Raw genomic sequence first — 15,884 nt, forward strand, 5'->3', positions numbered from 1 at the left:
ATAATAAATTAAAAAAAATCAAATTGTTTTGATGGCTGGGTAAATCCATTGAATAATGCTGACTTGACATTGTTGATTTACAAGCACTCCTGCAATCTGTTCCTGACACAAAAGATGGCAACGCTTAGTCTCAACTTTCCACGGGCGACGAGCATCTACGTATATGATGCCTAATCTATAAGTTGATCAAGGAAGCAAAGCCTGTTATTTTATTGGTTGATTATATACTGGCCTATGTCCGATACTGAAGTACTACTAGCAAACTAACAAAGGGAAAATTTAGCATACCGATTCGGAGTCAAGTTTATTTGTACAGCGCATTTTCTGTACAAGGCAACTCAGTGTGCCTCACAGCAACACCAAACACAATAAAAATACAATAAAGAGCAATAAAAACAAATCAATCAATACAATTACAATAAAATTTGTTAAAATACAATCAATATCCATAGGCAGCAGTAAATAAGCATGCTCTCAGCCTGGACTTAAACATAGAGTTGAAGCTTGTCTCATGTCCTCACGGAGGCTGTTCCACACCTTTGCTGCATGAAACTGCAATGCAGCCTCACCGTGTTTAGTCGTGACTCTAGAAACCACCAGAAGACCCCCTCCCTGAGGTTCTCAAGGCCCGAGGTGGGTCATATGGCTGTATAATGTCAGCTACAGTATATACTTTGGTGCCTGACCATGAAGAGACTTGTACACAAACAGAGCTATTTTAAAGTCTAGTCTCTGAGCGACAGGAAGCCAGTGCAGAGACCAGAGTACTGACTAATATGGTCATATTTCCTGGTTCTACTCAGGACTCGAGCTGCAGCATTTTGGAGGTACTGCAGCTGTCTAGTGAGAGAGCCTCAAGATGACTAATAACAATCTCTCTTTGTCTTTGTGGGCCAAAAAAATGAGTGTTTAACTGGAGGAAACTGTTTTGCATCCACACACTAATCTGTTTAATACAATGACACAGTGTATCTAAAGGCCCATGTTCACCCGCCGTCAGTGACACGTAGATCTGAGTATCGTGTGCGTAATTGTGATAGGACACATTGTTGCTGCACATAAATTCCCTTCAACATGAGCATCAAGACACACACAAAAAAAAGTTTAGGCATAAAACTTTAGTTCAATGCAAGAGTAGAGTACAACAAAGACATCCTCCATGATGGGAGCTGAGAGAATGCATTGAACCTAACATTGTTTTAGGATTCTCTAGAAAACTATGGACCCTTTTAAATCTCAGGAGTCAAACGTTGTTTTTTTTTTTTTTTTTTTGTGAGGTAGAAGATCCTACCGCCATGCTTCTAAATGGTAGTTAAAACTAAAAACTAATCAAGATAAATATGCAGTATTTATATAATGAACTTAATAACTATCTGTTCCATAAAGAAGAAAGCTCCCTGTTAAATGGAGCCTATTTTAATAAACCTCCGCAGGTTCTTCCCTCTCGATTGATTGTTCATCCTTTGTGTTGATGAACATAATGGATTATTGGATTCTTCACCCAGGAAACGTCACGTGGTGTTTGTTTCTTTGTGTTTTTATGCTGAGCAGGGATTTTCGTGACCAGCCCTCAGAAATCCTGCATCTCGGATCAATATTGTATTGGTTTGAATGAAAATCATTAAAAACTACTCCATTGGCTGAAACTACATCACTATGTGACAGTTTTAACATCTCATTGCTATTATATAACATTCATACCCTTGAGGATTATATTGTACAGGGTTTTGTATGTAGCAGCAGGCTCATTCAGGAGCAACACACACACACCCTAAAGTTACCCAGATCAATTGTACTTATGAGAGCATGTGAGAGTCAGCTGACCTGCGGCTGTTACAACCGTCACCGTAAAAGAGGTGAGGGTAATGTGCCCCTAATCAGTGCTAGGAATGTAAGCTTCATCACAAACGCGCGCACGCACACACACACACACACACACGCCAGCAGGCCAAAGTCCATTAAACAAAAGCCTAAAGTGCAGAACCTCAGCTTTGTTTTTTTCACTTCACACTTAAGTCTAGGAAATTAGCCCTAATGATATACGGAAAAAATCCTCACCAAATGAACTAATTGCACTTAGAATAATACGAAGCATCTTTTTTTCTTTTAGGCTTAAAGATTAGGACAAATATCTTTCTTTTAAGTAAGGGGTGTCAAACATTTTTTACAGATTTTGGGCTGCAAATTTTAGGTGGGAAAATAAGCAATTTCAACATTCTGCCCTATAAATATATGTAAAGTAATGGAACTTACACACAATATTCAATATTTCCATTTCCTTGAGTTTCAATAATAATTTTAATATATATATATATATATATATATATATATATATATATATATATATATTTAATATTTTAATAAAATTGCAAGATTTTAGAAAAGATAAATATTTATTTTTCAACAATTTGTGATTAAAAATGGCTGTCATCATGTGATAAAAGCTTAAATCTGATATTCACTGAATTTATGACTCCTGTAAAATATCATATCATAGTTTTATTTATATATATATATATATTTATATCTGCTCTCTCACTGTAAATATTGTAAATACTTGTGTTGTTGTTCTGTCTTTATAATTTATGTATTCTACCTTGTCGTGTTTTTGTGTTTGTAAATGTGTGGGGTGGAGAAAACAGTCATTTCAAATCTCTACATGTCTTGTACATGTAGTGTATTTGATAATAAAGCTGACTTTGATTGTGTATTTGGAAGAGCTGAGAAATCTGCAACTGAATTACTTGGTATTTTTAAACAAAGATTCATGTTTTTTGAAATTCTGAATTTATCCTGATTTGACCCCGGCCCTTGAGTTTGACACGTGTTTTAAGTTGTTCTGTTGGTTCTCTGCTGCTATAGTTTAATATTTGTATCAAAGAATAATAGACACAGTACAGCCATAATATATGAGGTCCTTGAATCTTAAAAGTTGATGTCAGATCGGATCAGAGCATCTCTAAATCTGCACTTTTGGTGCCGTTTTCCTTCTCTGCGTTGACTTCAAATGTACTGAACAGGTTATTCATTATTGCATTCAGACATGCAACGCAGATTCATCTAAAACAAACAAGACTCAGACTGTAGGAGAAACAAAAACCACCCATTCACTTACTGTAGCATGGCATGTTCAGGGTGGCGGTAATAATCCTTCCTTGTTTCTGTCATGCTAAACTGTGCCACTAGGGGTCGACTTTCACCCCTTACGATCAGTAAGATAATTAAAGAATGAATGAGTCTAAAATGGTAATTAAGACTTAGTTTTTAAAAGTGACCTTATAAAAAAAATATGTTAGGACTTGCTAATCAAAACCACCACAAAATAACTTATTTAGTTATTAGGAGATTTTATTGTTGGAAAACGGTTTTTAAAAACTGATTGTTGTATCACCATCTTTAATTTTTGTCAATTTTCCCACAAAAAAACATGAAGACTGTGCAGTCTTTGTTTGGGTGTAATGCAAATGAAAGTTAAATTTGTGTCTGACAGTAAATCAGAGCGCTGTATCACCCTGTTCTGCGAAACAGCGCTACTTTCCTTCTCTTTTTCCTCAGTAATTGCAATCTTAATCTTTCCATGGACAGCTGGAGTGGAGTGATGGCAGAAGCAGCAAAGGTGGCTTTTTGAGGTGTGAGGGTATCAGTGAGGACAGATGGTGAGGTAGTGAGTGGGAAGTGGGAATCTTCTTTACTGGGAGCAGGAGCAGCAGGTTTTCTTGGTTTTCTGCGCTGTCGGGTTTTCTGTTGCTTGTGCTTGGTGCTGACAGATAGTTCAGTGGTTGTGAAAAGTCTTGACACGCTAGCGCTTGTTGTCTCTGGATTCAGGAAATTTGGAAAGACTTTGTCAGAACTGTTCAAAGACAAAGGTGTGTTTCCACCGGGGTGAAGGGCGGGTATTTTTCTCCTTCTGTTTCTCAGTGTTTTCTCTTTCAACCTTTGGCTTTTCAAAACACTATAGGAAGGACTGAGTGTTGTGACCCTGATCTTTAGTTGGTAACTATCTGGTCTGGGTGAGATCTGCTGCTCAATGATAGGAATAGATGGAACATCTGCAAGTGTGACATCCTGGATTTGTGGATTAATATGGATGATGGTGGGAGAAGGTAGGGTTTCCCTCCATGTATTCTTTCGTACTTCCACTATGCTTTGTTCCTGGAGTCGTGTTGTTGGAGTCTCATCTCTTTGACTTATTTTAAACTCTTCAGAAGAAGGAGGATGAGACTTCTTCCTCTTTCTCCGTTTTCTTTGCAAGGCTTTGTCTTTCTTTTGAAGAACAGGAGTTGGTTTTATCTGGAGTGGGACTTCCTTCTCAATGTCAAACACATCTGGACTCTGGTGGACAATCTCCAGTGACGAACTGTACACAAACCTCTCATCACTAGCTGGTTTGTCCTTCATGACTTTGTTGGAAGGTTTATCTTTTCTCTGAAACTCATCATCTTCGGTTCTGCTTACGTTCCTACTTAATGGTTCAGGCCTCTGTGACTCGCTGATGAAGTTACTCTGAGCTTCAACTTCTTCTGCTTTCCTTCCTACTACAGTATCTTCCTCACGATTAGCAGTGACTCTTGACTTCTGATTTCTCTTCCTCCCTTTCCTTTTTCTTTGTGATTTCTTGCTGCTTTTCTTCTTTTTGCCCATGTTCTTCTTCTTTTTCTTCTCCGACTTTTGCCCTTGATCTTCATCAGACTCGGCATTGGAGCTTTGCGACGTGGAAACGGTTGCAAGGACCTTAATGAAGTCCTCTGCAGCCGTGACGACATTTCCTAGCGACGGCTCTTCTGTGCTCGCTGTCGTAGATTGAGTTGATTTGTCCTGTTTTTCACCTTCAGTGCTTTTGTTTGTAGAAGGAGCCACCTTAAGGTTATCAATGACAGCAATACCACCGAAGTCATACGGCACTGCTTCCTCCAGTACGGCTATGGGGAATTGCTCATATCTCTTGCACCTTTTAGAGAATGAAAAAGAAGAGGGGATGTGTTTAATTCAACAAATGACATGGATCATTATGTCAGACATTTTTTTTTAAATTCTCAGTGATACTCACATGCCGTACCAGTGCCGCTCTGCACACTGTTCCTCGTAGATAAACTTAAAGCAGGGGACACCGATAACATTGAAAAAGGCCTGACCAACAACTCTGGAGGATGAATCATTGACTTTTCTCAGACAGGTTTTCAGGCTGTAGATAAAAAGGCAGAAAGTTGTTCATGAGTGTAACATGAAAGACATAATGGGTTTACCTTTGTTGAGCTGCTGTCAGAACCAAAATGATAGACTGTTTTTAGGAAAAGGGAATGTCAGTCCATAATCAATGTAAGGGTGAATGTAATTACTATTTTTTTATTATCCATTTCTATGATCATGATTTATTGCTCTGGTTGAATGATGGAGTCCAGGCGAGGCATTGATGATTTTATAAAAAAAGGTTTATTATAAAATTAAATAAAAAAGGAGTAAAAAAGAAGCTTCCATCCTGAAAGAATGAAAGGCAAAAAGCTCATGGCAGAGCAAAAAGGCAAGACCCACTCTAACTAACAGTTTCACAGCTTAAGCTTTTATACAGATAACAGAAAAGGTTCCACCCTGAGGTGAGGAGGAGGAGGGAGTCAGATGCCCAACAGTGGAAACATTTGAGGATGATGAAGATGTGTATATGGGCGACCGTGGCTCAGGTGGTAGGGGATTCGATCCCAGTACCTGACTATGTGTCGAAGTGTCCTTGGGCAAGACACTGAACCCTAAGTTGCTCCCAGTGGTCGACTAGCGCCTTGCATGGCAGTCCTGTCCCACTGGTGTGTGAATGTGAGAGTGATTGGGTGAATGAGCTGATATGTAAAGCGCTTTGAGACTGCTTCAGTGTGGTGATAAAGCGCTATATAAAATCAAGTCCATTTACCATTTACCATTTATATTATGAGGAAGATTGGGCGCCACTCTTATCTATCCTTGATAGTGTGTGTGTTCGTGTGTATGGCCTTCAGCAGAGACTCTGTGTTGCACTGAGTACAATACGATCTGTACTGTTTAATCTAACATGACTCAGCTGTTCAAAAGTGCGAAGAGTAATGCAGTCATCATGTATTAAAACATGACAAATTGTACACATGAACACACATTTGACGATATTATGATGAATATAAAAATTGCCATAACACTAGTATTTCCGGTACAAAATAATGCTATTTGTCTTTTGCGTTATACAATGAAATGCCTGAGCTATTGAAAACACAGCTTTATAAACTCAGATTCTAATTAATTAGGTGACTAAACATAAAATATTTATTTGATATTAAAGAACCATGTGATTTCACACTGGGCAATAGATTTACTGTGGGGCAAAAAAAAAAAAAAAAAAACAACAACAAAAATGATAGCATGCAAGTTAATTGTTCATTTACTGCAAAAATCCCATCTGGTAATAAATGGGGTGGTGGGGGGGAGGTCTATTGTACAAGTAACAATGGCTTGTTGTATTGAGCTCCTAATTTAGGGTAATAACGTTTTCTCTTAACCTCTTTGAAAAAGCTCATAGAAATTAAATATTGGCCAAAGAACTACCAGACAATATTTGGAATGAAAAATGTCCTTTTATATTCAGCAACTCACTTGTGGCAAATAGATCCTAAAGGCTCTGCTGAAAGGAAATCGCCAGCAGAAGTTTAGTTTGTACATTATCAAGCTAAATAAACCACATTGAGATTATTTGAAATAGGGTCAGTGAAGATTAGATTGTTATCGTTATTAAGGAGGGACATTGTGCGCAATTAACCAAATGAATGTCACTTTAGGAAGTCATCTCAGAGATTTTTAAATACTACCTATCCTACCTGTTGCCTTTTTATTCGAAAGACGTCTTGTTGACAATCAGCTCCAATTTTTTTTTTTTTTTTTTTGTTTTACACAGAATGTCATCTACCCAACCCTATGATCCACTTCAATACAGATTTCATTTTGAGCCCCACTCTTTACTGCATATTTCTTATTCTCTCTCTCTCTCTCTCTCTCAACAAGCAGCATTTTCTATTCTAACACAAAGGTCTTCCACTCACGCGTTGTCACAATCACAGTGGCAGATGGAGTGCCACTTGAAGTTGGTGTATCCATATTTGGAGGAGAAGGCGTGGATGACGTGTGGGCAGTGGTCGTGGGTGCGGCAGCAGCTGTCAGTGTCAGCAAACTCTCCTGCAAGCATTGGCTCACCGTTAGGCAGCATCAGACACACACACACACACACACACACACACACACACACACAGGTTTACACACTAGGGCTTGGTGATATGGACCAAAACTCCTTGATGTTTTTCTCAAAATGGCTATATATGATATAAATCTTGATAATTTTATTTCAAATGAAGTCTGACCAGAAAGACAATTATTGATCAATTTTGCCGATGCAAAATGCCACAAAGGCACATTTATTAACAAACAGCTGCACAATATATGTGTCTTTTGGCTTTTTCTCCTGTAAAGGACAGCACGTGTGAGTGAGTTCTGTAGCGTGGCTTGTTTAGGGAAAGGTCTGGGTTAGGACGCACTCAGAAATCCATCTAACTGAGCTTTTCATGCTCTTCTGAGAGATAGTGAAAGCAACAACTCCCAAAACAAGTATTTTAAAACAAAATAAGATGTAAAAATATAGATATAACAGAAAACTCGATGTATCTTAATTTCCGATATATTACCCAGCTCCCTAATACACACACACTTACCCAGCTGGTCGTAATGGTCAGCCATGTTCCCAGCTCCGCACCACAGGGTGCCAGGGTAGGTGAAGCCTCTCCTGGACCGTCTCAGTGTGACCCCGCCCTGCGCGCTGTCGCTGTGGAACCTGCTGCACGCGTCTTTGGCTTCATCCAAGCGCGCATAACGCGCGTCAAACAGCCGCGCGTAGTCCTGACCCCCTGCTGTCCCCATCCTGCACTGCTGCACGAAGGACTGGACCTCCACCCGGATCATTGAAACCGAACAGTTCACCAGCGTCCCGGAGCGGCTCACGGTGGAGCGCACGACCTCTGCGCCATCAGTCACCTGATAGAAGAGGTTTCCTTCCACCGTGGACACTTTGGCACATGAGATGCCGTTGATCCGGCTCTCCTTATCTGCGTCCAGAGAGCTCCTCACCAGGTTTCTGTCCAGGTAGGACAGGAAGACGAAGATGACCGACCACATAATGACGACGCGTTGGGCACATTCAGCACCGGTGACGGAGACAGCTCCGGCTCTGAGGCGCACACCACCGCCAAAACAGCTTTTAAAGAGGCGTTGGCGTGGGGTGATCATCCACACATCATGAGTGGGTGCACACAGGGAGGAGCCTGAGCATTCAGCATCAATCCACTGAGCATTCAGCATCAATCCACTGAGTGGAGGAACCCTAACCACACGGTTAGCCGGTTCGATTCAGAGGACGATTTTATCATTTTTATCAATCATTTAACATAACAAAACAAAAACAAAAAAAATAACAATGGAGAAGAAAAAGTGACTATTTGTTTTGCATCACATGAATTTTAGGGAAAAGGAAAAAAAAAAAAAAAAAACTACAATTCCATGCAAACTTAATTAACTTAGCACTTATTTCAAAATCCTATTATGGTAAGCGGATTAGGGCCAATTTTGATGGAGAAAATAATTTTGGGCAAATGAAGAATAGAGTTGAAATATAATGTAGAGATTAAAGTAAAAAAAAAAAAAAAAAAAAAAACCGAGATTAAAGTTTTAGCTAATGAGGTCAAATCTACGGAAACTGAAGAGGGTCACTTCACCAGATGATTAGCTCATAAACATGGCATTGTAATCTCTTTAAAGGTGCAGTCCGTAACTTTCAGATCCGTCCCTCCCCGCTGCTCTCTTGCCCTGCCTCCAAAGTCCCTCCCTCAGAGGAGCTAACAAGTTAACGTTAGCCCAACAGCAACATCACAGTAATATAACATGCACAGAGCAGCGCGCACAGGAACAAACAAAACATGCACTACAGAGTTCTATTGTAACAATTACAAATCAAACATAATGTAAATCAAGCAGCAGTAATTACCTTTCAAGGAGAAAAGTTGACAATTCTACTCCTCCAGACCATACACTGTAAAAAAAAAAAAAAAAAAAAAAAAAAAAAAAGATGGCACTCCAGGCACTACTTTGCTATGAGCATTGTTATTTTTTGGCCATGGCAGAAAGGGTAGGGGACTGTGAGCAACAACTGTCAGACAGTACATCAAACACAATCCTGACTCTGATTGGTTATTTTTGCTCGGTCACGGTGCATTCTGGCAATCTGCCAAAGGCTGCAGGAGCAGCAGGCGGGACTCAATGAGCCTGTGTTTTTTTTTTCACACAAACTACTAGTTTCATGTAAGTCTGTCCTTAAATAGTGACAGCTTTAGCAAATATGACAAAAAGTCACTTTTATAAGGGTTACAGACTGCACCTTTAAGGACTTCGAAGAAATATTGCCAAAAACATAATCTGTTCAGAAGGAAAAACCAGTAAAGTTTGGAAGAGGTGGAGCATTCAGTCCCGTCTGTCGCTATTGTGTACGGAAACAGATTATGGCCAAACTGTTGTCATATATGGTGAATTGGCACTAGTCAGCTTCAGTAAATTTGACTTTAATAGCAAACTTTCGACTTTTATCACAAAATTGTATTTTTAGTTTATTTTTCGAAATTTAGATTTTAATCTTCACATTTTGAGTTTATTCTTAATATGCCCAAAATTATTTTATCCATCAAAATTGGCCCTAATCCACTTCCGTAATTAAAATTGTTTTATCGAGTATGTTCTACATGTAGTCTAATTTCATGGATGTTTTCCTCCTGCAGTCCAAACATTAGCTGAAGTATTTCGGGTGAATGTGTTGATCTCTGCATGTCTTAAGGATGTAACCCCCATTGTTCCAATGTGAGTTAGATCATTGTAGTTTAAAATTGATACAAAACACCTGAATTAGTCATGCTTGGTCCTCATACCATCCTTTAGACAGGCCCAACAGGGGGTTCATTTTCTGGTGTGAAGTTTGAAGCCTAAACACACTCCTCACTGCAGCAATAAATGACCCTCAGACACACACACACACACACACACACACACACACACACACACACACACACACACACACACACACACACACACACACACACACACACACACACACACACACACACACACACACACACACACACACAAAGAAACTGTAGAGATTTACTCTGGGAACATGCATTGAGGAGTTTCATGCCTTTTTTTCTACTATCCATGGAAACAAGCGTTTGGTTGAATGTGCCAAACCCACAAGATTGAACATTGTTCAAGTGCCACAAAACAGGCACTGAATTACAGATGACCTAAATCACAGAGTGGGGACAAAACTCTCCGACTGAGGAATGTGGAGGTTGGAAGTTGTGGCACGCAAACCCTTCACTGTGGCCTACAAGTGTCTGATGTGCGATCCATGTAAAATAGAGGATGAACTTGCTATTTCACCTCCAAATGTCAATGGAGCATGATCTGAGAGGATTTTTTTCTGAGAGGATCCTTTAATCAAGTCTATATGAATATGTATTCACACTAATCAGGTATGGTCACACTATCTGGTAAAGAAAAAACTCACAAAAAAAGAACACACAGTCAGATTTATTGTTTAGTATAGTTTTCCCATTAATTCTGCCCTGAAACTTTCCTTTAGCTGAATTGTCTGACATGTTTCAATGGAAAAGAATCCAGGAATGGTTTGAGACATGTAATAATACAATTCAAGGTGTTGATTTATTCATAAAATAATCCAGTAAAGCATCTGTAGGATTCACTTAGAAAATATGCATGTAATGTGACAGATATTACAGCACACCTTCAGCATCCACAAGGAGCCAGGGCTGTTTGCTTAAGTTAATATCAATTTTAGTCATTTTCCTAATTTCCATTTTTGTTTTTTGTTTCTAACTTGTGATTGAACTTTTAAGTGTCCTTTATGGCAGTGGTTCTCAAATGGGGGTACGTGTACCCCGAGGGGTAAGCGATGGCACTACAGGGGTTACTTGAGAGAGAGAAAGTGGAAATGTAATGAAAACATTTAAAAATATGAGATTTTGTAATGTTTATTTTTAGTTAAAAAGCAATATAATAAATGCAATATCTTTTTGTATTTGTTGCAACAACAAAGCAGGCACAGCATCATTTTTTTCCATATCATTCTGAGCAAAATGTTAAGGACGGACAAAGGGGGTACTTGAATTCAGAAAAAAGAGAAAGGGGGTACTTAAGCCCAAAACCTTTGAGAACCATGCTTTATGGCCTAATTTACATGCAGAAAAAGATTTGTGTGGGAAATCTGGGAGTGTCTGAGATTTGACCTGCATGCTGTGTGGAATTTTTCACATCCCATCGTGTGGAAAAATGCTGAAGAAGCTTTTCCTGCATCCATGTGCAAATGAGAAATGAAAAAACCTCTTGTGTTGCTGGGTCGCTAATCAGCCCAGTGTTTAGTCACATGGTCGGTTTTAACTCAGAACTCCAGCCTAGTACCCATGGCACAAAAAGCCGATTTCTGGAGAGGGCGGAGAGAAATGATGTCAAATCAGCAGAGGCAACATTCGAGGAAAATTTGAAAAAAAAAAAAAAAAAGAAATATTTCCACATGAACTAAAGTAGACCCTGCAGAAGAATGTGGGCTGGACATCAGTGAAGCAGAGGTTCTCACCGTGCTTCCATGCGGAGTCAGCAAACAATGATGCTGAAATGTGAATCTGTTTAAAATATGAATGTTAGAAGCTCCTGATGAGTGTTAGCTTGCTCTGATTCACTGAGAGGTCAGAGGTCAGCAGAAGAAGAAGTTGAGGCCTCAATGCATTGGTGATACAAGCAGAGTTCATAGGGTTTCTGCAGGAGTGAGATCCTCCCATACAGCCATTGTAACTGTAAGTGTTCTGAGACTAGAGGAAGACATGAGCTTTGTTCAAGGGCCACAGTTTTAACCCAGTCTGATCTGTACGAGGAGCCAAATGTAAAAACTCTGTCGCTGTTTTATAGCCAACATAGTTTGTTAAATAATTTTTTAACATGCTGTTTTACATGAATTTCTGTCTCAAATGAAAGAAAAATTAGCAAAATGTGAGGAAAGTGAGCTAAATGTCTAAAATATCGGCTATGAAACAGTGACCTAGTTTTTACATTTAACATTTAGATTTAGAAATTCGATTTACCATTTATATTTAACTTTTACATTTAGATGTAATATTCAAATTTACAATTTTCTCACGTGTTTTCAATTTTAACAATGATATAGAACATGCTGTTTCACATGGATTTCTGTCTCAAATGAAAGAAAAATTAGCTAAATGTGAGGAAAGTGATCTAAATGTTTAAAATATGTCGGCTATGAAACAGTGGCCAAGTTTTGAAGTGGGCTTGACCAGAAAAATAGGTTTTATCATGGAAAAAAAAAGCACAAATTCAAAATTGTGGTACCCCAGTTTGCACTTTCACGTTTAAGAAATGTTGTAAATCACTGAATATATTTCAAATGTTAATCAGTTCCTTGAATTTGCAATTAGTTTTTTTTGTTTTTTTTTTTTGTTTTTTTTGCAAAACATTTTTGCCAAAATTCTGTGGGATAATTTGCGAGAATTTTCCAAGTTTTAGAAGAAAGAAAAATGTGACTCAATATGACTGCAAATAATCTAGTACTGCCAGGTACATGATAGATAGATAGATAGAGTCTTGCTGTTTTGCTTTTCTCTACTCCGCCATCAAGTGGACAATATGTTTTTGGTCTTTTTCGTCTTCCCAAAAATATCGGATCGTAATTTTGTGAATACTTTCTAAGATCGCTCACTTTTCTCCCCATAGTAGCTCATATTACTGAAGAAAACGTTGGATTTTCACTGTTTATATGAAAACTAATTGATGCAGGTGAGCAGCTGTGTTAAATAAATCAATTATTAGGGAGCGAAAAACATTACAGAAGGAAAAAAAAAAAAAAAAAAATTGTTCTGAAATTAAAAAAAGAAAAAAAAAAGCTGGTAGTATGTATTTATTTTAGAAACACAAAATATAGTCCGAAAATTATACCTTTTTTTGGAACTGAAATGTTTCACTTTCTACTGAAATCCCCCAAAAGAAATAAATATTTCCATAAAATTTAACATATGTATTTTTTTTGTTTGTTTTAAAGAAGGATTGTTTTGGAATATAGAGCAAATAATTGAATCTAAATGAATTTAATTGTATTTTCAGCGCTTCCCTCACCAATTAATGATAGTCAGAAATATCATTCAAATTCATAGTTTCAAGTAAAACCGTATCAAAATTTCCCATTGGCCTGGGATCCATTAAGATTTCAAATAGCTCAGGTTTTTTTAAAAATGGCAATGTGATGTTTAGATGACACATATTTCATGCTGCTATTATATATTTACATGAACTATTTCAAATATGTGATAGCAGTGTATTTCTTAACTAACTCAAGGTAGACTGATAATATGAAGTCAATTCTGTAGTACAACACTACCTTCTACTGGACAATCCTTGGCATGTTCTAATACATTCGGTTCATTTAATGGATCTGAGTCACCCAATGAATTGATCAGGTTCATTTGACTCAATTGAGTTGTTGAATATATCTTTTTTTTTTTGGTTTTATTTGGTAACAAATCCCTGACGGTTAATGGTTCTTAATTTGAATCCTTAAAGCTCGCCATCTTTATGAGTTTGACTAAAAAATTTCGCTCTTTAACCCAGATCGTTCATTAACTGACCAGCGTCAATACTTGCACGAGCAAAGATTCACACGATAATTATGCTTACACAGTCATGGTGCTTTTAGCGCCACAGTGTGATGCGAAACCTTTCCGGGAGTTCAATATTACCAATTTGAACATTATTGTTCTCTAGTTTTCTATAACAGACCCTGCAGGCTCTTCACTTCAATAGTTCATAATTTCCTACGAATTTTGTGGAATTAGATGTGAGAAATTGCAAGATTTACTTTTTGTAAATTTAAATTTTTTTCCATAATTTGCATTCAAAAATGTGATAAAAGCATGGGAAAACTTTGAGCCCCTAAAAATATTGTGAAGTTTCATTGAAATTGTGAATTTGCGATATCCACAACTGACTTATTTGGTAATTTACACAATAATAATGTTTTACGTCATTTATACTGTCTGTGGGCTACATTAGATGTTCTAAAGGGCCAGATTTGGCCCCCGGGCCCTGACTTTGACCCATGTGCTCTGTATTACCTGGAGGAGTGAGTGTGAGTGGTTGCCTGTGTTGTTCTGCGATGGGCAGGTGGCCTGTCCAGGGTGTACCCCCGCCTAACGTCTGATGAGAGCTGGAGATAGACACCAGCAGACCCCCACGACCCTGAGAAAAGGAGAAAGTGGGTCAGAAAACGAATTCTCTTGTGCAACAATTCCGCTACGCATCTGGTGTGAACGCACCATAACAAAACATCTCTTAAACCTTGAAGCACAGTTTTTCAATTACAATTGAAATTATTGGTATTAATTATCCATGTTAAATTACAACTGAAATGATTACGATGACAAGCATTTTATCCCAATGACAATTAAAATTGCAACTACTATTTTCCCACTGAAAGTCAATTACATTTACATTGTGACCTTCCTCTTGTGTTAGCTTTCTTTTAGCATCTCTTATAATGAGTCAGTTTGACCTGTGTATTAACCAGCTGTAAAATACACTAAAAAATATAATCTATCATTTAATTTGTTTTTCATCTCATGGTTATCCTCAAGAGAACTGACAGGCAAACTTCATATGAAGCATATTTAAAAAATTGTTAGCTACGTATGTGTAAGCCATAGAACTGTAACATGGTTACCCATGTTTGCGTTTAATTAAATTATACTGAACAAATATATAAACGCAACACTTTTGTTTTTGGTTCCCATTTTTTATGAGCTGAACTCAAAGATTTAAAACACTTTCTATAAACAAAAAATACTTATTTCTGTCAAATATTCTTCACAAATGTGTCTAAATCTGTGTTAGTGAGCACTTCTCCTTTACAGAGATAATCCATCCCACCTCACAGGTGTGGCATATCAAGATGCTGATTAGACAGAATGATTATTGCACGAGGGTGACTCAGGGTGGTCACAATAAAAGGCCACTCTAAAAATGTTCAGTTTAATCACAAAGCACAATGCCACAGATGTCGCAAGTTCTGAGGGAGCGTGCAGTTGGCATGCTGACTGCAGGAATGTCCACCAGAGCTGCTGCCCGTGAATTGAATGTTCATTTCTCTACCTCTCGTCTGCAAAGACGTTTTAGAGAATTTGGCAGTACATCTAACTGGCCTCAAAACCGCAGACCACGTGTAACCACACCAGCCCAGGACCTCCACATCCAGCATGTTCACCTTCATGATCGTCTGAGCCACCCGGACAGCTGCTGCAACAATAGGTTTGCATAACCAAATCATTTCTGCACAAACTGTCAGAAAAAGTCTCAGGAAAGCTCATCTGCATGCTCGTCATCCTCATCGGGGTCTCGACCTGACTGCAGTTCGTCATTGTACCCAACTTGAGTGGGCAGATGCTCACATTCGATGGCGTCTGACGCGTTGGCGAGGTGTTCTCTTCACGGATGAATCTCGGTTTTCACTGTTCAGTGCAGAGCATTTTAATGATGGCATTTTGAATGCACAGAGATAATGTGACGACATCCTGAGGCCCATTGTTGTGCCATTCATCCACGACCATCACCTCATGTTGCAGCAAGATAATGCACGGCCCCATGTTGCAAGGATCTGTACACAGTTCCTGGAAGCTGAACATCCCAGTTGTTGAATGGCCAGCATACTCACCGGACATGTCACCCATTGAGCATGTTTGGGATGCTACTTGGCACAGCCATTGAAG

The 15,884-nt window shown here is 38.6% G+C and overlaps 1 protein-coding gene across 1 annotated transcript; it reads right to left on the reverse strand.

The window, feature by feature from the left end:
* Window positions 1-3,420: 3,420 nt before the first annotated feature.
* proca1 (protein interacting with cyclin A1) lies at window positions 3,421-8,358 on the reverse strand. The gene is made up of 4 exons (XM_028465014.1): window positions 7,716-8,358; window positions 7,053-7,185; window positions 5,048-5,182; window positions 3,421-4,948 (listed from the first exon to the last, which is right to left on the reverse strand). The coding sequence occupies exons 1-4, from the start codon at window positions 8,356-8,358 to the stop codon at window positions 3,508-3,510; spliced, it is 2,352 nt and encodes a 783-aa protein (XP_028320815.1). The 3' UTR covers window positions 3,421-3,507.
* Between the last annotated feature and the right edge of the window lie 7,526 nt (window positions 8,359-15,884).

Source organism: Gouania willdenowi, chromosome 13 (genome assembly GCF_900634775.1).
Source record: "Gouania willdenowi chromosome 13, fGouWil2.1, whole genome shotgun sequence".
Taxonomy (NCBI): Eukaryota; Metazoa; Chordata; class Actinopteri; order Blenniiformes; family Gobiesocidae; genus Gouania; species Gouania willdenowi.